The sequence below is a fragment of the Schistocerca serialis genome, unplaced genomic scaffold (genome assembly GCF_023864345.2).
Source record: "Schistocerca serialis cubense isolate TAMUIC-IGC-003099 unplaced genomic scaffold, iqSchSeri2.2 HiC_scaffold_1362, whole genome shotgun sequence".
Classification (NCBI taxonomy): domain Eukaryota; kingdom Metazoa; phylum Arthropoda; class Insecta; order Orthoptera; family Acrididae; genus Schistocerca; species Schistocerca serialis.
In genome coordinates this window covers 48,957,487-48,980,909 of record NW_026047583.1, presented here as the reverse complement: position 1 = coordinate 48,980,909, position 23,423 = coordinate 48,957,487, and the positions used below count along the sequence as shown (strand labels likewise).

The following is a 23,423-nucleotide window of genomic DNA, read 5'->3' as shown; positions in this document are numbered from 1 at the left end:
AGACTCTGAATTCAAATGTGCCTGTTGATGCAACCTTTATTTATTCATTTATTATTTTGTAAATAGCGGTAGTAATAATGTGTAAAGTGTACATTAAACAAAATTAGATACAAACATTATGTAATGGCATGTTCTGAGAGTACATAAGGTAAACTTGGGCACAAATGAAGGTCTCAGTACAATGGCAGGCCAAGAGTTTAAAGCACAGAAAAGTTAAATGGTGTTAATGCACCACCACTGCATACTGACATCCAGCGACCAGTGATATGGATCACTCCAGTATACAATAAATGGGGAGGGGTAAGGGGTAAGGGGTGGCAAGGGAGGGGGGGGGGGTTGCAATTGTGTAGGTTCTTTAAATGACCTACACATATCAATAAAAAGTCGCACCATCCCCACGTGGCAGAGATATCATAGGGAGGTATGATTACATCTACGTTGACAGAAAATTTAAAAACAAAACTATCGATTTTTATGTACCTCTTTATGTATATATGTCTGCTTGTGTCTGTATATGTGCGGATGGATATGTGTGTGTGCGAGTGTATACCTGTCTCTTTCTCCCCCTAAGGTAAGTCTTTCCGCTCCCGGGATTGGAATGACTCCTTACCCTCTCCCTTAAAACCGACATCCTTTTGTCTTTCCCTCTCCTTCCCTCTTTCCTGATGAAGCAACTGTGGGTTGCAAAAGCTTGAATTTTGTGTGTGTGTTTGTTAGTGTGTCTATCAACATACCAACACTTTCGTTTGGTAAGTTACATCATCTTTGTTTATATATATACGAGGGCCGTTCAGAAAGTAACCTCCGGTTGATTTAAAAAAATACACCAAGTTAAATAAAAATATTTTAATATATACATCTTACAACTACATCTTTGCACTATTTTTCTACATAGTCTCCATAGCGATTGAGGCACTTATCGTATCTCTTCACAAGCTTTGAAATTCCTTCTGCATAAAAATCACCCGCTTGTGCCTGGAGCCTGCCTGTCACCGCATCTTTGAGCTCTTCGTCGTCATCAAACCGCTGTAACCCGAGCCATTTCTTCAAATGCATGAAGAGGTGATAATCACTTGGCGCCAGGTCTGGGCTGTAAGGTGGATGGTTGATAACGTCCCACTTGAAGGACTCAAGAAGGGCCGTTGTTCTGCGAGCAGAGTGAGGACGGGCGTTATCGTGCAAAAAAACGATACCGGAAGTCAGCATACCACGGCGTTTGTTCTGTATAGCCCGTCGTAACTTTTTTATTGTTTCACAGTACACGTCTTGATTAATGGTCGTACCACGTTCCATGAATTCAACCAACAACACCCCTTTGGCATCCCAAAACACCGTTGCCATCAGTTTTCTGGCAGAAAAAATCTTGCGAGGCTTTTCTTGGTTTGGTAGGTGAATTTGAATGTGCCCACATCTTTGATTGTTCTTTTGTCTCAGGGTTCACGTACTTAATCCAGGTTTCGTCACCGGTCACGATTCTGTTTAACAATGGTTCTCCTTCGTCCTCATAACGTGACAGAAAGTCTAATGCAGAGGCCATTCTTTGAGTTTTGTGGTGGTCGGTAAGAATTTTGGGCACCCATCGTGCACAGAACTTACGGTAACCCAATCTTGCTGTCACTATCTCGTACAAGAGAGTCTTAGAAATCTGTGGAAAACCAGTAGACAACTCCGACATTGAGAAACGTCGATTTTCACGAACTTTTGCATCAACTGTCTGAACGAGTTCGTCAGTCACCAATGATGGTCAACCACTCCTCCCTTCATCATGAACGTTTTCTCGTCCACTTTTAAATAAACGTACCCATTCACGGACAACTCCTTCACTCATAACTCTTGGTCCGTACATGGCACAAAGCTCACGATGAATAGCTGCTGCAGAATATCCTTTGGCTGTAAAAAACCTTATGACAGCACGCACTTCACATTTGGCGGGGTTTTCTATTGCAGCACACATTTCAAACTGCCACAAAAACTAAACTAGCCCAGGTACGGCGTTCACTCGACCACGGCTTGATGCCGACTGACCTGTTGAGTGCGTGAACGCACAGATGGCGTCGCTACTCCCCCCACAACCCACACTGTGACCAATCGGAGGTTACTTTCTGAACCGCCCTCGTATATATATCTCGGTGTCTTGTTGGTCTTTTGAGCTGGTGCAATAAAGACGTATGTAATTGCACTCTACCAGTATTCTTTTAATTAAAAGTTACAATATGCAGAAGACACAAGTTTTCATTCTCGTACCTAGCTACACCTTATTTTCTACTTCCCAATGTGACAAGGGCTTGCATTTTTAAATGGACCTTTTTGGAGATGAAGTCAACCTGAAGAGAGAATAGCCGCCGCAGCCATGTTGTTGTACATCGTTGGGGAGAAAAGGTAAATACCACGACGCGCACCCAAACTAACAGGAATTAACATTTATTCAATGCCACAATGTTCTTAACGTGTACGCATCTACACCTGTGCGCATTTATGGACAAGTTTTGCTGCGGCTAAATGATAATTACTTCAGATCTGGACAATTCACATCATCTCTCCCCCCAACCACTATAATTTTAAAGAATTGTGATAAGTAATTCTTTTTTACACACAGTGATTTACATTCAACTACAGTAAAACACACACACACACACACACACACACACACACACACACAAAATATAAACTTACATTTTTTTTAAAATTCTATGTAGTAGAAGCAGTTGTCAATCAAGTATAGCAATTTTGGTTTCTGCTTGAAGTTAATCTGGTTGTTACTACATTTTTTACTAATAATATTGTTCAGTTTTTACTAAAATGATAAACACTGTAACCAATTTTGATGATTGTATCGTTAGACGATCATTTTTTTGAGAAAAATTGTACTTAAAAAGTCTTCACAAAGCCGCATCAGCTGTTTTCACCTTCTGCCGTCACAGAGGTTATAGCTGTGGAGCAACATACACAACATAGTCAGCTCATGTCTCGTGTAGACGACTAATGGAAAGAAATTACTAGCCGAAAAAATATGTACTCGCATCTCAAAGAAGAGTGAAGAAAAAAGTATAAGTGACAAACAAACGGAGATTAAGAAGTGCTTTAGACAAGTTACAAGCTGTGCCATCTGCCAAACAGTGTGGTTTAAACCGATTAGGTGAGAAACAAACAATCAAGTCATCAGCCAAACGAAAATTACGAAATGGTTTAAACTGAAGAGGTCAGATGTGGATGAAGCAAAACTTATACAAGCTCCAGAAGTTAACTAACCTACTGATTGCCACCAGAAAACAGAAGCCATACACAAGAAAGGTACTGAAAATTTTTAGGGTAAGTGCTGTATTAGAAATGCCATTGGATAAAGAATCAGAAACCATTTCCACTAAAGTTACTAAATACCCAGGGTTTGCTATCGTACACCATAATGTTCAGTCACTCACAAATAAAATTTCCATGTTGGAAGCACTACTCCACTATGCACTAAATGTAGATACAATTTGCATTACTGAACACTGGCTATGAAATGCCGAAGTAAAATTAACCTCAATCTCAGGATATAGATTAGCAAGTCATTTTAGCCGAGAGTTTTCCAAACATGGTGGCTCTGCTATCTTTGTGAAAAAAACAAATAAAGTTCTGTGATGTCAGTAAAAGTTATATTGACCCGATTGATCATTATTACTGATTATTCAAAAGCCTACAAAAGAATCTATGGTAGAGTAGTCAAAGAGGCAAAAATTATGTGGAATGACAATTTGATAAGAAACTCATCTAACAAAATGAGATCCACGTGGAGAGTTATAAAGAAAGAAACTTGTAGTTCAGCTCCAAAGAAAAAGAATGTATCATTAACACTAGAAGACTCAAAAGTCACAGACCCAAATTTGATAGTGGAAAAATTCAGTGAATACTTCACTTCACTGGCTGAAGACCTCATTCAAGTACACTGTCAAGGACCAGTCCCAAGTTTCTCCAGCAAGTCAGTGATCTTGACTGCTTCTATGTATGTTTATGAAACAAACCCCAATGAAATTATAAGTAAAATTAAATCATTAAGCAATAAAATGTCAAGTGGTCTTGATGAAGTACCTGATTTCATATTAAAAACATGTGCTCACCACATAGAAAACCCCTTGGCAAAAATTTTCAACCTCTCTTTAAAAACTGGTGTATTTCCAGATGTTTTTAAAATAGCAAAAGTTACACCAATGCTAAAAAAAAGGGTCTTCGGAAAAAAATATCAAACTACCGACCCGTGTCACTGTTAAGTTTCTACTTAAAAATTCTAGAAAAACTCTTCTATGACAGGCTTCTAAGTTTCATAAATAAATATGCACCACTTACAGTACAACAACACGGTTTTAGAAAGTCTAAATCTACACAGACACCAATTTTCGAATTCTTAGACTGCATTTTAAAATCCCTTGATCAACATAAATTAGCTGCAGGTATTTTTCTAGATCTATCAAAAGCCTTTGATATCCTGGACCATAACATTCTGCTCGAAAAATTAGAAAGACGAGGAGTAAGAGGTGTAGCACATAGCTGGTTGTTTTCATACCTAAAAAACTGCAGGCAGAAAGTATCACTTCAGTATGAATTCAACAAAATTAATAAAATAAGAAACAACTCCTTACTTTCTAGCGAATTAACAATAAAACTTGGTGTACTGCAGGGCTCAATCTTAGGTCCATTACTCTTCTTGATTTATGTGGATGGCTTAGTTGAATATACGAGTCCCACAAAAACCATCCTCTTTGCCGATGACACCAGCATATTGCTCACTGGATCCAATCCAGAAACTTTGCAGTCCACAGCAAAAAGTTCTATGGAAAGACTTTCTGAGTGGTTCACAAAAAAACAAACTCATTATAAATACAGAAAAAACTGTGTGTGTCGATTTTCATTTAATTCCTCCAACTAATCAAATGTCTATTCAAGCACAATTAAAAAATGATACCCTAGAAAATGTAAGTGTCACAAAATTTTTGGGTCTATTGGTTCAGCAGGACTTAAAGTGGGGCACACATATAAATAACTTGTCTAGAAAACTATAATCTGTGTGCTATGGCCTAAGAATTTTAAAGGCTACAACAAGCAAAACAACAGTACTGCAGGCATACTATGCACAGTTCCACTCACTAGTCCAATATGGGATCGTTTTCTGGGGATAGTATAAAGGTTTTTAGAATGCAACAAGGGCTCTAAGAATAATTTGTGGCCTTAAAAAGATGGACTCCTGTAAATCCCATTTTACTGAGCTTAGTGTTCTAAATGTTCCAAGTTTATTCATTTATGAAACTGTCTTGTTCACTAGGGACTACCTCCTGAAAACAAGCAAACTGCTACAGAACAAAAATGTACACAACTATGGTACCAGAGGGAAATCAAATATACATCAAAAATATCACAGAACAACCACCTATTAGAGGAGCATAATTAACATTGGTGTAATACTACATAATAAGATAACAGAGGAAATAAAAAATGCTACTCATCCAATATTTAAAGCTAAACTAAAGGCATTTCTAATAAAGCACTGTTTCTATTCTGCCAGAGAATTTCTGAATACGTAACAAAATTAATTGTAATAGGTACCTATTTTTAATTTGCCTACTATTTTGCTTATACTATGTATTATTGTAACTTATATTTGACCTGTTCAATATCAATTGTACAATTTGTGCTGTATGACAAAACTGGACCAATAAAAAATCAAATCAAATCAAATCAGATTTTAAAATTTGTTGTTCCACTCACATATTTGAACACATCATCAGTTTTACTTGCTATCTGAGGCAATGTAGGAAGGGTCTCACCCAGATGTAGATGAATGTAGGTTGAAGCAGAATATTAGCTTAAAGGAAAAAACAGGTTGGGATTAAATTAGAATAGGAAAAGAAGAATTCTGCTTCTAGGTAGCAGTCATGGGAGGGGTGTAGGCCAGCGGCTTCAGGACGAATTAGGCGCAGGGTAATAGGTCACAAGTTTTGTGAAACCATGTGCTAGCCTTAGCCAGGTGACAGCAAACTTAGGTCAGTTATGCAGGAACTCTGAGAAGGAACATCAGGTTATTATAATTGGAGGAGCAGGAGACAGCCTGGCTATGAATCCAAGATAAATCATTAGGAGTGACCTGGATAAAACAGGAGCAGAAAATGGGCACACAAATGTGGGGTTTGTGGAGCTCTTTCTATGCCATGATCGGCTCTGGATAAACACTGCTATAAGGCACGACTGGACAGGATGCCCCAGACACCGGCAAAATCTCATGTAAGTGTTGTTCCAGTTGATGCTATTGGTAAGTGGGAATACACCTGCACCTAAATATGAAGGGGAAAGACAAGGTCGCTTCTCTATTAGTAGATACTGTAAGGAGGGCCACAGTTACACATGGGACGATCGCTGTGGTTAATGGGACCAGGCAAACAGGTTCTTTAGATTAAAGCCAAAGTCCAGACAGACAACAATCAAGAAAAATAGTACAAATGAAGCCATATGTACAGCAAATAGAGATAAAGCTATGGGTACTATCAACTTACTTCACCAAAATATCAGGGAAACAAAAAATAAAGTAGATGAGCTATTAGTGTGTTTAGATGATCTCAAAAATAAGAATGTGATTGATATACTTTGTCTGTCTGAACACCATGTAACTGTGGGGATGGAAAGTGTCAGTACAAATGGGTATAATTCAGCATCTTACACTTGCAGATCTAGCATGGATAAAGGAGGAATTGCCATTTACACAAAACAAGGGTACAAATACAGAACTGTAGAAGTAAGCAAATTTTGTGTTGATCAGCACTCTGAAGTTTGTGCATGTGAACTACAGCTAGCTAGTGTATGTTGATATTAGCAACAGTGCACAGGTCCCCATTAGGAGAATGGGAGCTATTCATAAAAAACGTTTGACTTCCTATTATGCTGTCCGTCAGACAGAAAGAAGAAGTTATTAATCTGTGGTGATTTCAATATAAACTTTCTAAGCAACTCTGATAGGAAAAGTGAACAAGAAGTGTTATTAATGACATGTAACTCAGAATCAATGATCAATTTCCCTACACATATAGCTCAAGACAGTAGCACTCTAATAGATAATGTATTTGTAAAGCAAGAGGATGCAGAACTAACACATGCTTTCCCTGTGACAAATGGATTATCAGACCATGATGCACAATTGATTAACTTACAAAACCTAGCAGGGTGTACAGTTCAGAAACCATTAAGTAACAGTGTAAGGTTGCTCAGTCCAGTACCTATAGAGCACTTCAAAGAAAGTTTAAGAAATGTTAATTGGGGAGATGTACCTATATAATGAGCCAAATGCTAATGATAAATGCAACATATATCTTGATAGGTTTATATCCCCTTCTGAACATTGTTGCCCAAAAAAATTACTAAATGTAACACCATTTTTCAAAGAAACCTTGGATTGCTAAAAGTATTAAAATGTCTCCAGAAAGAAAAAGAAAACTGTATGAGATAGCAAGAATTAGTATAGACCCAGGAGTAATTTTACACTATAAAGTTATTGTAACATAGTGAAAGAAGTTGTCAGAAAATAAAGAGATACATATGTTAGAGATGAAATTAACAACTCGGGCAATAAAATCAAATCAATATGGAATGTTGTTAGAAGGGAGACAGGAAAAGTAACCACGGGGGTATGTAGTATTACTATTAAGGGGAATGAGACTATTTTAACCAACAGTACACAAGCAGTTAATGTATTTAACAACTACACAAGCCGCTAATGTATTTAACAACCATTTCTTAAGTGTAGGTAAAAAACTTGGTGAGAACAGCTCAAGAAAAAAAAAACAAGCAGCACGTGGAAGAGTCAGTTTGGAGAAATCTTAAATTAATTTTCACCTAACAACCTCTTATGAAATAAGGAAAATCATTAAATCTTTGAAAAATAAATGTTCAGTTGGAGTAGATGACATCTCTAACAAGATATTAAAACAATGTGGAGAATTTACAACTGATGTTCTGAGTCACATATGTAATGCATCACTAACTCAAGGTATTTTCCCAGACAGTTTAAAATATGTCATTGTCATAGCCTCTCTAGGAAAAATGGGACACCACATATGTCAATAATTACCGGTCAGTATCCTTGCTTACAGCATTTTCAAAAATCACCAAGAATGTAATGTACTCAAGAATGGTTAGCCATCTCAACAGTAATGGGATACTTAGTAAATCACAGTTCGGATTTCAAAAATGCTGTTCTACTCAGACAGCTATATACAATTTCACTGTCCATGTAATAGAGTCTTTAAATAGTAAAATATCGCCAATAGGAATTTTCTGTGACTTATCCTAAGCATCTGATTGTGTGAACCATGACATTATATTACAGAACTTGCAACTCTACAGTATAAATGGAACAGCATATGAATGGTTTAAGCCATATCTACAAAAGAGGAAACAAAAAAGTTTCTTTCTATGGTTTAGATGATTTAAGGAAGTTTGCCACTTCATGTAACTGGAGTGAAATTACATTAGGTGTTCCACAGGGTTTGATCCCGGGTCTCCTTCTGTTCTTGATATAAATGAATGATCTTCCTACCTTCTCTGAAACAAGAAGCTAACCTGACACTATTTGCTGATTATGCAAGCATCATTATTTATCCAGTAAAAGAAACTCCAATAGAAAATGATACAACTAATGAATTTGCAAAAGTTGTTCATTGCTTTTCTGCAAATGGGCTTGCTCTGAACTTAAAAAAAAAAAAACACAGTACATCCAATTTTCTGCCACAAGGAGTACAGTTCCTTCAATAAAAATAACACATCAACAGAAGTCAGTAGACAGGGTAGAGCATACTAAGTTTGTAGGTGGACATATAGATGAGATTCTTAATTGGAAAAATTCATATTTTGGATCTCCTAAAGCGACTAGGTTCAGGAACTTTGCAATCAGAATAATTGCCAATTCTGAGAATATAGAAATTAGTAAGCTAACATACTTAGCACAATTTCACTCTCTGATGTCATACGGAATTATATTTTGGGGTAACTCAACACTTGGGCAAATGTATTCACTGTTCAGAAGAAAGAGGTTAGAATAATTTGTGGGACTCATAGTCGCACATCTAGGCATCTGTTTAAAAGGTTAGGAATTCTTACAACAGCCTCATAGTACATTTACTCACTAATGAAATTTGTTCTCAATGACATGGACCATTTTAAAAACAACAGTGACATTCATGATTATGATACTAGAAGGAAGAAAGACTTACACTCTCCTCTTCTTTACCTATATTTGGCACAGGAAGGGGTAAAATATGCTGCTGTAAAACTTTTTGATAAATTACCAGATGAAATAAAATGTTTGACAGACCATACATGAATTCTTGAATAGGAATAAATAAATTTATAGGTATAATATATGAGTTTTGTGCCATTTAATAATATGGGGTACATGATAAAAATTTTAAGCATAAAAAAATTGATTCATGTATGCATTTATTATGCACTTGACACATTCCACATCATAATGGTTACTGTGAGAATGATCAATGGAACACATAACCAAAACAAATGAAACTGATTGTTGCCCACAGCAACAAGGTCTTGCAATGCAGACTTTGTCTGCCCACTCTCTACTGCCTTTCTTATGTAAATCTTGTCCCCTCCACACTTCTCTACTGCTCCACTTCACTGTGTGATAACACCTTCCTACATGGGCTATAGTTTCTGCAAAAATACTTAACAGCTATTTAAGAAGCATAAAAAAATCGAAAAATTGTGTAATTTAAGACAGAAATATAGTGAATACACATCTTTTATGAGTTTTTATTGTTTTTAAAAATTTGAGTGAAGGTACTCTATTTTGCAGAAACATACAGACAGAATAAAAACATTCTTGTATTCAGATTTGGGTCTGTTCGCTACTTAATAAATTCATGAATTTCATTTACAGTTCGGCACTGGAATAGACATTCCGGACATTTCTTTTGAAATCTGCCTTTAATGTTAAGGACTTTTGAATCACAGAAATTATTCAATACTCGAGATGAGAGTGAACTCAAGCACAGTTTTATAAAAAATGTCAATAATCCACTCACTCTGCTACGGTCTGCTATAGGAGGAGATCAGTACAAGGAATCAGCTTCAGTTATATATTTGGCAGGATCTAATATAGATTAAGGCATGCATGGCAGTTAAAGTTGAAAAAGTCAATTTGTTTTCACATTGAAACAATAAGAGGAATTTATAACCCACTGCCTGCCATATTGCCATATAACAACAAGGGAAATTTCTGGATGAACTAAAACATAAAATAAGGACTGTAGAGGACTGATGTATCACACATGTAAACACGCAACAGAAAACATTATTCACACTAGTTTTTGAGCTCTTTACCTTCCTCCAGCAAAAATGCACATATTCACACACACAACCACACAAACTCCCTAGCACACTCTCCCACAACTATAGAAAGGTTGACTAATGATTATTGATTATTGAGAGCAGTTGCCTGCACAGCTGCAGGTGCTGAGGATGTAGAGAAGGACACACAAGGCAAGGAGGGATAGTGGGATTAATGTGGGGAAGATCTTTCGACAGATGACTCAGTGGCTGCACACCAAGACAAAAGTAGTGCAGAAGATAGAGGGGAAAGGAAAGGGGGACAGGGGTGAGAGAGAGGGGTGAAGTGGGAAGATGGGGAGGGGTGAGAGAGGGGAGGATATAGGAGGGGGAGGGAGTGAGAGAAGAGGGATAGGGGCAAGAGAGGGAGGGGGTGGGAGGGGAAGGGGGGGAGAGAGGAGTGGGGAGGGGAAGGGGAGTGAGGAGGGAAGTGGAGAGGGTGCGGGTAAGAGGAGGGGAGGGGAGGTGGCAGATGGGGGGAGGTAGACTGGGAGGAGAGGGGGAGGGAGAGGGGGAGGGGGAGGGAGAGGGGGAGGGAGAGGAGGAGGGGGAGGGAGAGGTGGGAGTGAGAGAAGGGGAGGGGAAGAGAGGGGGAGGGGAGAGAAGAGGGGGGAGAGGGGAGGGGAGAGAAAAAGGGGAGGGAGGGAGGGGAGAGAGAAAAAGAGAGGGGGGAGGGAGGGGGAGAGAGAGAGCCCACTTGACACGACACGAGGCAGGAGGAGGGGGGGAGGGAGCAGCAGGACATAATCTGGACAGGAAACGAATGCTGTAGACAGATGAGAGAAGGGAAAAGGTCAGGTGAGGCAGTGGTAGACAGTTAAATGGAGGTTTAGGCCAAGGGGATTGTACAAGTGCAGGATATGGTGGAGAGACAATTCCCACCTGTGTAGTTATAAGAAACTAGTGCTGCCAGGGAGTATCCAAATGGCTCCCTTAGTGAAATAGTTGTGGGAGTCACCTGTGTTGTGGTGCACAAAATGTTCGGCAACTGGTTGGTCATATTTGCAGTTTGCCATAGTTTGGAGGTAACTATTCATGCGAGTAGATGGTTGATTACTTGTCATGCCCACATAGAACACTGGGTAGTAACTGCAGCATAGCTGACACAAAACATGGTTGCTTTTAAATGTGGCCCTGCCTTTTATTGGCTAAGAAATGCCAGTGAGTGGACTGTGATAGGAGATGGTTAGGTGTGTGGGACATATTTTGCACTGGAGTTAACCACAAGGGAATGACCCATGGGGTGCATTCGGAGTAGGTTTGGAATAGGGACGGATAAGTATACTCTGTAAACTGCGTGGGCAGTAGAACACTGCACGATGTGAACAGGATACTGTCTGTCAATAAGGTTTTATCAAGCTAGTCCACAGACAGATCTGCTGTGTCATCTCCTGAAACACCAGTAAACCTGTTAACCAGCCACCGACCAGCACTCCTCTGATCTGCTAGTATCACCTTGGCCTTGAAAAGATCAACAAAAAGCTCAACCACACCCTTCACCAGGTTTTCAACTACCTCTCATTACACCCTGAGATGAGGGACATTGTACCTTAAATCGTACCCACATCAACCAAAGTAGTGGTTTGCCAAGCACCAGACCAACAGAATATCCTTGCCATACAGCTCCCAATCCTGCACCCCATGGGTCATTTCCTTCTGGTCAACACAGGAGCAAGACACTTCCATACACCAACCCACCATCCACCACCTCGTACTGCAGTCAAGTCATATGCATTGTAATGTTCTGATATAGGCTAGATGAAGTGTATGAGAACTTTAGGGGAGTTTCAGGTGAGACATAGTTTTCGAGCAGTCAGGAGCAAATGCCGAAAGACAAACATCCAGTGATAGCAGGTAGCTCCTTGGGTCAGCACCAAACACTGTCACAGGGAGCACCTACAAGTGGTGTGGATTTTGCGACTCTTGGAGGATACTTGTAGGAGATTCAAACAATCGAAAAGTCAGGATGGAATGAAGACAATATTATGAAAAGGATAATTGCTACTCACCATATAGCAATGATGCTGGGTCAAAGATGTGGACAACAAAACAACTTTGCGACAGTCTTTTTGTTGTGCCTATCTGACTCGGCATCTCCACTATATGGTGAGTAGCAACTATCCTTTCACAATATTATAGGAGACTCAAGGAATTCTAGAGTTTCATAACAATCAATTACTTTATTCCAGCTTAACTACTACACTGAAGACCATTTATAAACATAGATGAGAGATAACAGAAGAAGAATCACCCAGTGCTTCATTAAGTACAAACATTTGAGAGCAACATTAAAAGTGAGAAAACAGACTTAAATTGGACATTACCCAAGGTTGGTGTTGAGCAACACGTAATCCCAACACTCTGACTGACAAATACTTGGAATACGAAAACCTGAGGCTTTAGAAAGTATTCTGACAGCACAATGTTTCTGCAGCCACCCCACTAACACTACTGGAATGTTACAGTCATTTGCCAGTCTAACATGGGGCTTTTCTCCTTCATGGTGCCTCCAACCAACTCCATTTTGCATCCTTCCCCTTCTTCTTCTCTGCTGGATGACTGCTTCTAGCATTCAGACTAACAAGCTGTACATTTGGTAGCAACAGCATCCAGCTGAAAGCTAAACATCACTGCCCTTCTTAGTACGGTAAGGAACAACAGTGTTTTACATCGCCATGCTTCACCCTGCAGACGCAGGCTTCTATCTCATGAGCAGAGGCCTCTACTTCAGCAGTTTTCTTCATTTTCCCTCTCAATCTAACTTCTGTGAAACTACTGATGCGGCTATTCTTAGGTGTAATGGTCATTCTTGCTGCATGTGCTAAGAAATGCCTGTTTATGATTATCGCCTACTTACAACAACATGTAGATGGTTGTGGAGATACTAATTAGTTCTCTTTATCATGACTTATACCCTGGGACAGCTGTCCAAGCATTTGCAGTTCGTAAGTTTCCTCCATTACTATTTCCCTAGAGTAACCTAAAAGCTACGATTTACGCCTGTACCTACAGTGTGTCTCTGGTTTCTTGCCTCGGAGCACTCTTGCTGACTCTCAACAGTCTCAAGCTTAACAGTGAATGATTCAATAAGTTGTTAATATATGACAGCATTTCCTTTCCAATGGCCAATGGCCTTGCCACACTGATAATACTGGTTCCCATCAGATGACTGAAGTTAAGTGCTGTCAGGCTTGGCTAGCACTTGGGATGTTGGTAAGCGGGATGCACTCAGCCGTTGAGACAACCACGTAAGGAGCTACTTCATTGAGAAGTAGTAGTTACGGTCACAAAAACTAACAATGGCCAGAACAGCAGTGGGCTGACCACATGCCCCTCCACAACCACATCCCGTGACGCCTATAACCTGCTGTGGCAATCACTTGATACCATTTGGGCCCCCCAGGGCCCATCCAGACAGAGAATTTCCTACCCAATAAAAGGCAAGGTCATGTGTAAAATCCGAAAACTTTACATCAGCTATGCTGCAATTACTCTGCAGCATGCTATGTGGGCATGACAAGTAACCAATTGTCTACTTGCATGAGTGGCCATCGTCAAACTGTGGCAGTCTGCAAACTTGATCATCCAGTTCCCGAACATGCTGTGTACCACAGCACAAATGACTTCAACAGCTGCTTCAGTAACTGCGAAAATGGATTCCCCTACCAGAATAGTTTCTCTGAACTACATAGGCGGGACTTCCCTCTCCAACACATCCTGCACTCACGCAATTCCTCTGATCTAAACCTCCGTTAATCAGTTCCTCATTACCTTTTCCCTTCTCTCTTCTGTCCTCACCACTCCTTTTCACTCCAGATCATGTACTGTCTTCTCCCAGCACTCTCCCCCCACCCCCAGAGGTGGCATGCATTCTCTCTCTCTCTCCCCCCCCCCCCCTCCCTTCTACCCTTTTCCATCCTTCCTCCTTCCTTCCTGTCTCCCTCTTCATCTCTACCTTCCTCTCCCTTCCTCCCATCCCTTTCAACCCCACTTCCTTTCTCTATCTCTTACAAACTCTACCCTCTGAATTTCTTTTGTCTTGTTGTGCAGACACTGAGTCATCTGTCGAAAGACCTCCTTCACACTATCCTACTAACCCCTCAGTTCTAGTGCATTCTTCTCTCCTCCCTCCCCACCACCATCTGCGCAGGCAAGTGCTCTCAATAAGTGATAATCAACAGCCAGTCTCACTGCAGGAATGTGGTTGGGTGTCTGTCTGCCTAAATATGTGTACTTTTTCTAGAGAAAGCGTAAGAGCTCAAAAGCTAATATGAATACTGTTTTCTACTGCATGTTTCTATATGCCACACCTCACTCCACTGGTTTCTCTTATATTATACTGTTGTTTAGATCTAGCAAGTACACATTAAAAAGGGTTTGAGCCTATTCCTCGAGCCACTATGACATTTAAAGTTACATGCAGCAGTTTAAATAATAAAATGTGTATTAAATAAAACACTCATACTCAAATGTTTACAAGGAAGTAATCAGTTTATTTTAACTTCGAGTCTCTACATTACATAGCTTACCCCACCATCTATTATGTATAATCCTTTGTCTTTCTTCACAATATTGCAGTGAGACCTTGACACATACATTGATAGGCAATTGATTTCATTATATTGTGCCCTTCCAACTCTGTACTGTAAACAGAATTTCAAACTGTTATCATATCTGTGTTACATGATATGGAGTATGTGAACTTACACTACATCTTACTTGTTGAACATGTTATACTTGTTGGATAATAGATGAGAAGCAAATATGCCTAAAATGATTGGAGTTATAAATAAAGATGTTTTTGGTTAAAATGAAAGCATGTACTGGAGATGTTATGGTAATAAAACAGTGAGACCACAAGACCTAGAGAGAGACGTAAACAAATAAGAATTGTTTCTTCTCTGTAACATCTGAGATTTATAACGAGGTGCACATTTATAAGGAACTATTATAACATCTATTATTTTTGCTTATATAAGGTTCCAACTGTTTGAAGAATAAATTATGACTTCTCAATTAGATATTTTAGCTGTTGTTCTTGTTGTTGTTGTTATCTTCATTCTGAAATATGTCACAATTTTGTACAATAATAGAGAAGCAGATGTGCCTAAACAGAATGGAGCTTTAAATGAGGATACATTTGCTGAAAATAAAACCATATTTACAGAACTTGCTAATAGTGATACAAGGGCAGGATCATGTGACACACAGAGCTATGTAAACAAATACGAAATGTTTCTTCTCTGTAACATTGGGGATTTATATTGTTACAGCTATTATTTTTGCTCATGTATAAGGCTCCCCACTGTTTCAAGAAAATTCCAACTTGACAATTAGGAGCAGCTGCAAAAGTTACAAAGTGTAACATAAAACAAACAAGGTATCTGGCCTTGTAAGTAAGATATGGACATAATGTTGAAGGAAATCACGAGTTTACACAGCACACAACATTGTCTTCACTGATAATGATAAAATATTTTGATAAGCTAGATGTTAAAATGATTAAAATAAACAAATACGCCAGGATGTAAAGATCACGATAAAAAGAAAAAGCTTAGCATTGCATGAAACTCTCTCTCTCTCTGTCTTGTAAATTCTTGATTGCCTTCATCATGGTGTCCGTATTCTACCTACTAGGTCCAATGGCCTATTTGTTTTTTCTTATACTTCATAACTTTTGTTGCTGCTGATTGTGAAGTTAGGATTATTTTTTGAAACAATTGGAGCCTTAAGTGAGCAAAAATAATGAGTGCAATAATGGGTCCCTATAAACATCCACCATGTTATAAGTCCCCGATGTCAATGAGAAGAAACAGTTCTTATTTCTTTACAAATCTCTCGGAGTCACAAGGTCTCACTCTTTTATCCCTACAGCATGTCCTGCAAATACATTCTCATTTTTAGCAAAAACACCCTAATTTAGAATTCCAACCTGTATACATTTGTATGTGTGGCAATGAACATCAGACAAAACAGAGATGAGCTAAGCACACTGAAAAACATTAAAGCATCAGCTTTGAAAGACTGAGAAATCAATCAGGCAAAATACAGTTTTAAAAAGAGATCCACAGCAGCTGCATCAACCATAAAAAAAAAGAAAAATATAAAGAAAGAAAGAAAGAAAAATAAAGAAAGAAAGAAAGGAAAGAAAGAAAAGATGTGATCTCCGTTTATCACAATTCCCTTGTCTGTTGTCTGAAAACAGAATGCACCCAGTAAAATGTAATGCACTAACTGTAGAGGGAGAACAAGGCTTGTATACAGTAAGCAGATTAAAGTGGATATAGGTTGCAGTGGTAATGCAAAGATGAAGAGGCTTGCACAAGGTGGTCCATGTGGAGAGCTACATCAAACCAGTCTGAAGATACATCATCTTCATCAAATCATCATCATTGTCAACAACAATTAAAACATAAATAGACAGACCAAGGCTACTGTATTTTCTCTGTCTGAGTGTGCAGATGATATTACATCATGGCAGCAGTATATCTACATGCACACCATAAGCTGGGTGTTCCCAAGTTAGATGACAACCAGCATCCATGTGAAAGTGGAAGTGTCTTTTTCATGACAAGTTATGCAGATTATCATCATCTTGCCTTTCGCTGCTGTGGGTGTGTATACATGCCCTGCTACATTGCTGCTCAGGTGAATAAAGAGCTAGTTGTGTTTCACAGGAACGATGTTTTCTGAACCCATGTTGACTGTGTGTCAATAGGCATAGTGTTGTGGAAAACGGTGGACAGCATACTGCACATGTTTTGCGCCAGTCACATGGAAATTAATAATACGATTTGATTTTTATTGATGCTTTTTATGTGCTTTTTTGCTTCTGGACAATTAAAAACCGATGTGATTGATCCTTTTTATGCGGTTTTTGGCTTCAGGACAATTAAAAACCGATGTGACTGATACTTTTTATGTGGTTTTATGCCTCAGAACAATTAAAAACCCATGTAAGTGATGCTTTTTATGCGGTTTTGACCTCAGGACATTAAAAATAGATTTTTCCCATCTTATGAGATATGACCTTGCCATGGTGGATGGGCTTACTTAACTAACAGTATCACAACTGTACACCCATGCACACTGAGTAGTACAGTTTGTTTAAAGTCAAACATACACCTTAGGTATCGTTGTATGATTCATTCTTCATTTTTAGTTGACCACTATTAAATCATGATGCTTACAGCGCCCTCTTTTGCTACATTTTGTAACTATTTGTTTTTCTTCTGCCATAAGTTTTCCCCCTTCTCCGATAATATTCCATATCAATTTGAAGTTATTCTGACCAGTGGTGTTATTTCTACAGTGGTTTGAAAGTTGAACTTTAATTATAATGTTTCTGTATTTTTAATTATTTCTAGTTCATATTCCACATCATGGTCTCTATCCCATCTCCTTGGATTATCATTAACATAAAATTAGGTAGAAGCAGAAAGTGTGAAAAAGCTATCTATGATGTTAATGTTACTTAACACAAATTTAATCTTTCATTTTGTTGTCACAATGCTACAAAGGCCAGTTCCCCTGCTCTTGGTAATCAGAAGTCCATACCTGGCTCTAAAGCTGGGTTTCTACTGGCATGAATTTCTTACAAGTAGATCCCCTGCTACCACTCCCATAATTCAACATACGTGTGGAAACATGCAATTTGCATGTTGTTATACCAACTTACACCTAACTTTTGAAAGTTAAGTGGCGTTCTACCTCCTCCACCATCATCTACAAGTTTCAGCAACTATGATTAGTGGATCTGCTCTCATTCTACTCTGATTCATTCAACAGCACAGATCTAGAATTGTTTGTTTATTTACGTGAAAAGTTAGTATCATACCAAAATAATGTGCTTGTTCTTCAACTAAGTTAATGAATACCTTCTAAAGTGACAAAATATTCTTAAACTATGTGACAGGGACATCTTTTTAACATTCAACAACTCTTTATAATCATTTATTTGTATCAGAGTAACATATCATCTTTCAAAGCGACGAAATGATTAAACAGTATCGTTACTGGCAGAATGGACTTGTCGAAGTTCATATTACAGCAGAACACTCAATACTGTAAAGGTATTTTTTATTTCAGTATAGTGATAATAAGGTCTTGCTTTAGTCATTGAGTGTAAGTATTATGGCGAAATAGAAGTTTATTTTTAACTTTAGAGAATTAAAACTACTCTTGTCCATCATTAAAATCCTATGCAAATGTGACAGTGTTCATACTGGCGCTGTTACTGAGTGATTACTTTTCTCCACAGCTTTATAAATTCTGATTACAAAATAAGTGCTGCACCAGCGAAACAAACATATACAAATATTGCAGTGACATCAGTTTGCCAGATGTGTCAGTGTTACTTCTAATTTAATGTGAGGTGGCATGACAGCTTGCATACGTGTACTAGATCTTGCTACAGAGCCACAAATATAGCTCAAAAAGGATTTCAAAATTGATGTTACTCATTCAAAAATGATTTTAAAATGAATGCTGTCTCAAGCAAATAACTTCCTCATTAGCATACTGGATGTTCCCAAGTGATTGCTACAAGATGTTCACTCCCATACCCAACTTTAATAAAAAAAATATGACCTTTTAAGTTGAAAAAACTTTTTGAGTATCCCATTCATCAAAAAACAACGTTCATTGTATATTTTATTTTTAGTTTCAGAAATGTTGATGTGCGAAATCAGATGATTGTTTTTATACACACTGTTTATAATTCACTAGGTCTCAGTGTGGTTTCAGGCCCCAATGGTTCATATTCAAAGATGTGAAAATGTTATTTCTTTCGTGCAAGCTTCTTTTGAATCAAAAACATCTACTGAAGGCACTCTAGCTGATCTGATTAATGTATTTGATTTAGTAAACTGGAGATACCAAGGCATTATGGCATCCACGACTTGGAACCTTTGCCTAAGGATCAATTCTTCAGTCACTGTCATTTGCAATGTTTGTTAATGATCTTCAGAGTAATTTGTCATGTATATCTGTACATGATGCAGATGACACAATGACTGCAAATTCTGGAAAAGATGTGAACAAACTGAAACTACAAAACGGTGAGTCCTTCAAGTTATCAAATACTTGGTTTAATGCCAATGAATATCTGGTAAACTACTTGGCATGTATATGGATGCAGATTTTATCTGTTGAGTAAACTACATAAATGTCTTTCTGAAAAACTGTACCTTTGTTCATATTGTGCATTCTTTCACTTTTATATAAGATTTGGTTTTGTTGGGTGGGGTGATTCTCCTGGAGAAAAAAAATGTAGCAGAAGTAGAGCATTAGCTGTTTCCATAACTGAAACATCTTGTGGGCCTAATTCCAAACAGTAAATTGTATTAATAGTTACATGTCTCTTCATACAGAGTTGTCCCTTTGCTTTAAAAGAAAACCACCACCAGTATAGCCTAAGGCAGCCTGTGCACAAACATAATACTTATCAAATATTAAAAACAGATACACAAACAACTAGAGAAAACGCAGTGTAGTTACAAGTGTCTAGTTACAAGACGTTTTAGTATATTACCTTCATAGGTACCACAGGTCTCACTAAAGTGGCTGAAAGAGAAGGTCTATCTTAAACTTGAAGAATATGAGAATTGTGTAGCGGTTGATCTTAATTAATAATTAATTAACAAAGTTTACAGCTTCCACCACCTGAGGAGGTGCAGTGGGGAATTAGTCCACATTAAAGAAGAATTACATGATTGTCAGAACACTCAATAAAGAAGTAGATCAGAAATTGAAATAATGGCCGTAATCTAAACATACTGTCTCACAAAAGGGAAAACACTTCATCCTGACAACTCATTGAAGAGCCCAGACTACTTCTGTGCTGTAAATCTGAATAAGAAAAATAAACAGAAACCCAGGAAAAAATAACGATTTTGAAGGGGGTTTCATCGAAAAATATTGTTGTTGTTCTTAACTACGTGACCAATAGTTGAGATTATAGTAGCACACGAGCCATTACCAGCAATTCAATAAAGAAACTTTAGAATACCTGCTTGGTTGATGAGTAATTATTAAAGCCATCAACTCTGCTGTTGAAGAATGAGTGGGAAGACCGTCAATCACAATTTCTAAGGACTAAAACTGTTTCATTGGTTCCACAACTATGTCATAGAATTGAGAAGCAATGGAGTCCACCTGGCACAGTGATCCAGCTCGCCATCAGTGTCCGCTACACACCATGCTGCACAGCAACTGTGGTGAGCTGTACTTAATTCATACTACTTTTTTGTGACAGTAGTACCTACTGTGAAATAATTTAAAAGTGTCTACATCCAAAAACAGAGACGTTGAACGAAATATATATACGCCAGCTTGACAGTTCATGGGGTCGCGGGTAAATATTCAAATGGTCATTTCTTTTGTTATGTAGTTATGAATAAGCACTTAAATTTTGTGTGCATGCTTTACACCTTCCTTTGATATTTACAAGAGCCTGGAAACTACTTTTGCAGTCTGGCAGAAAGTAGTGGAGAACATACTGAGCATAATTTCCAGTCTGCAAGTCCAGATTCCTCTTTATGCTCACTGAAAGAAAATGTGCCTCTTTGCTGTTTACTCAGCAGGATCAGGAACTACGATTATTAGTAAAACTTTTGAGTTTTAACTGATTGCTATATTCTGTAAAAGTTCACATGTACAAAATATAATAATATCCCTGATAATAATAATAATAATAATAATAATAATGGTAACGACACTGCTAGCCAACTGGAAAATGATTTAAATCCAAATAGAGGTGTTTTGCAGGATATGCTTCCTGCAACCACCCTAGAAGGAAAACAAAGACAGAGGATGAGATGGTCAGATGAAGTTAATCGACACCTCATGTTCTGTTATTACCAAGCAACAAACCTAGGAACCAACACAACTGGATACAGATCACAAGTATACACAACATTTATTACCAGATACCCAGAATTAAAATTTTTAACAGAACAACGACTAGCTGATCAGATCTGTGTAATAATAAAAAATAACAGGATACCCCAGTCAGAATTAGAAAACATCAAACAACAAGTACAACAAATACTGGAACAAAATAATGTGCAATCAGAAGAAGAAGAAGAAAATACAGTAATGGACTCAAACATCCCAGAGCAAACAAACAAAGAACAACACGCACCAATTAAACAATTAGAGGAAAACGAAATCTTAAGACAGCCAACAGAACAAGCACAAATAGAACACGAAGTGACACAGATGTTAGATATAGAAGAAAAATTTCAGCTAACATATATAGAATACAAAGACACAAATACAGACATTAGACCATTCTTGCATAGACCACCAAATAACCCACAAGTCGAAACAACAATAAAAACTATCAACACAATCATACACAACAAAATAAATGAAAACACAACTATGGAAGAGTTACAACTACTGGTTTATATAGGAGCACTCACTACACTAAATATACACACTAGGCAGAGATCAGAACCAACAAACACACAGAAGAAACCCACAAAACCAGCATGGCAACACAGGCTACAGATCAAAATAGAAAAACTGAGAAAAGACATCGGACAGCTAACACAATTTATAAGAAATGAAATCTCGGAAAGAAAACAAAAAAGGTTGGGTAAAATCTCACAACAAGAAGCAACAGAGCAATTAGACGAAAAGAAGCAGAAATTACAAGCATTAGCCAAACGACTCAGAAGATACAAAAAAAGTGAAAATAGAAGGAAACAAAACCAAACATTCAACACAAACCAAAAGAAATTTTACCAGACAATAGTTAACACACACATTAAAATAAACAATCCACCAAACATAACAGACATGGAACACTTCTGGAGCAACATATGGTCAAACCCGGTACAACATAACAGGCATGCACGATGGATACAAGCAGAAACATACACATACAAAATGATACCACAAATGCCTGAAGTGATAATTTTGCAACATGAAGTCACCCAAGCAATTAATTCTACTCACAATTGGAAAGCCCCTGGAAATGATAAAATAGCAAATTTCTGGTTAAAGAAGTTCACCTCAATTCATTCACATCTAACTAAATTATTTAACCATTACATTGCAGACCCATACACATTCCCTGATACACTTACACACGGAATAACATATCTGAAACCTAAAGATCAAGCAGACACAGCGAACCCAGCTAAATATCGGCCCATAACATGCCTACCAACAATATACAAAATATTAACTTCAGTCATTAAACAGAAATTAATGACACATACAACACAGAACTAAATTATAAATGAAGAACAAAAAGGCTGTTGCAAAGGAGCACGAGGGTGTAAAGAGCAACTGATAATAGATGCAGAGGTGACATATCAAGCTAAAACTAAACAAAGGTCGCTACACTACGCATACATTGTTTACCAAAAAGCTTTTGATAGTGTACCCCACTCATGGTTACCACAAATATTGGAACTATACAAAGTAGATCCTAAATTGATACAGTTCCTAAACATGGTAATGAAAAATTGGAAAACCACACTTAATATCCAAACAAATTCAAATAATATCACATCACAGCCAATACAGATTAAGCGTGGAATATACCAAGGAGACTCATTAAGTCCTTTCTGGTTCTGCCTTGCTCTAAACCCACTATCCAACATGCTAAATAATACAAATTATGGATACAATATTACTGGAACATACCCACACAAAATCACACATTTGCTATACATGGGTGATCTAAAACTACTGGCAGCAACAAATCAACAACTCAATCAATTACTAAAGATAACAGAAGGATTCAGCAATGATATAAGTATGGCTTTTGGAACAGACAAATGTAAGAAAAATAGCATAGTCAAGGGAAAACACACTAAACAAGAAGATTACATATTGGATAACCACAGCGACTGCATAGAAGCGATGGAAAAAACAGATGCCTATAAATATCTAGGATACAGACAAAAAATAGGAATAGATAATACAAATATTAAAGAAGAACTAAAAGAAAAATATAGACAAAGACTAACAAAAATACTGAAAACAGAATTGACAGCAAGAAACAAGACAAAAGCTATAAATACTTATGCCATACCAATATTGAC

At 37.9% G+C, this 23,423-nt stretch overlaps 1 protein-coding gene across 4 annotated transcripts in view; it reads right to left on the bottom strand.

The window, feature by feature from the left end:
* LOC126440339 (molybdenum cofactor biosynthesis protein 1-like) overlaps nt 1-23,423 on the bottom strand; it is a 356,199-nt gene that overhangs the window by 310,288 nt on the left and 22,488 nt on the right. For 3 of the 4 annotated variants that reach the window (XM_050090627.1, XM_050090628.1, XM_050090626.1), the window contains exon 3: nt 14,892-15,005. The exons of the other annotated variant lie outside the window; for it this stretch is intronic. In XM_050090627.1, coding sequence (XP_049946584.1) covers nt 14,892-15,005 — 114 coding nt within the window. The remainder of the gene's footprint in view (nt 1-14,891; nt 15,006-23,423) is intronic. 4 annotated transcript variants of the gene reach the window in all.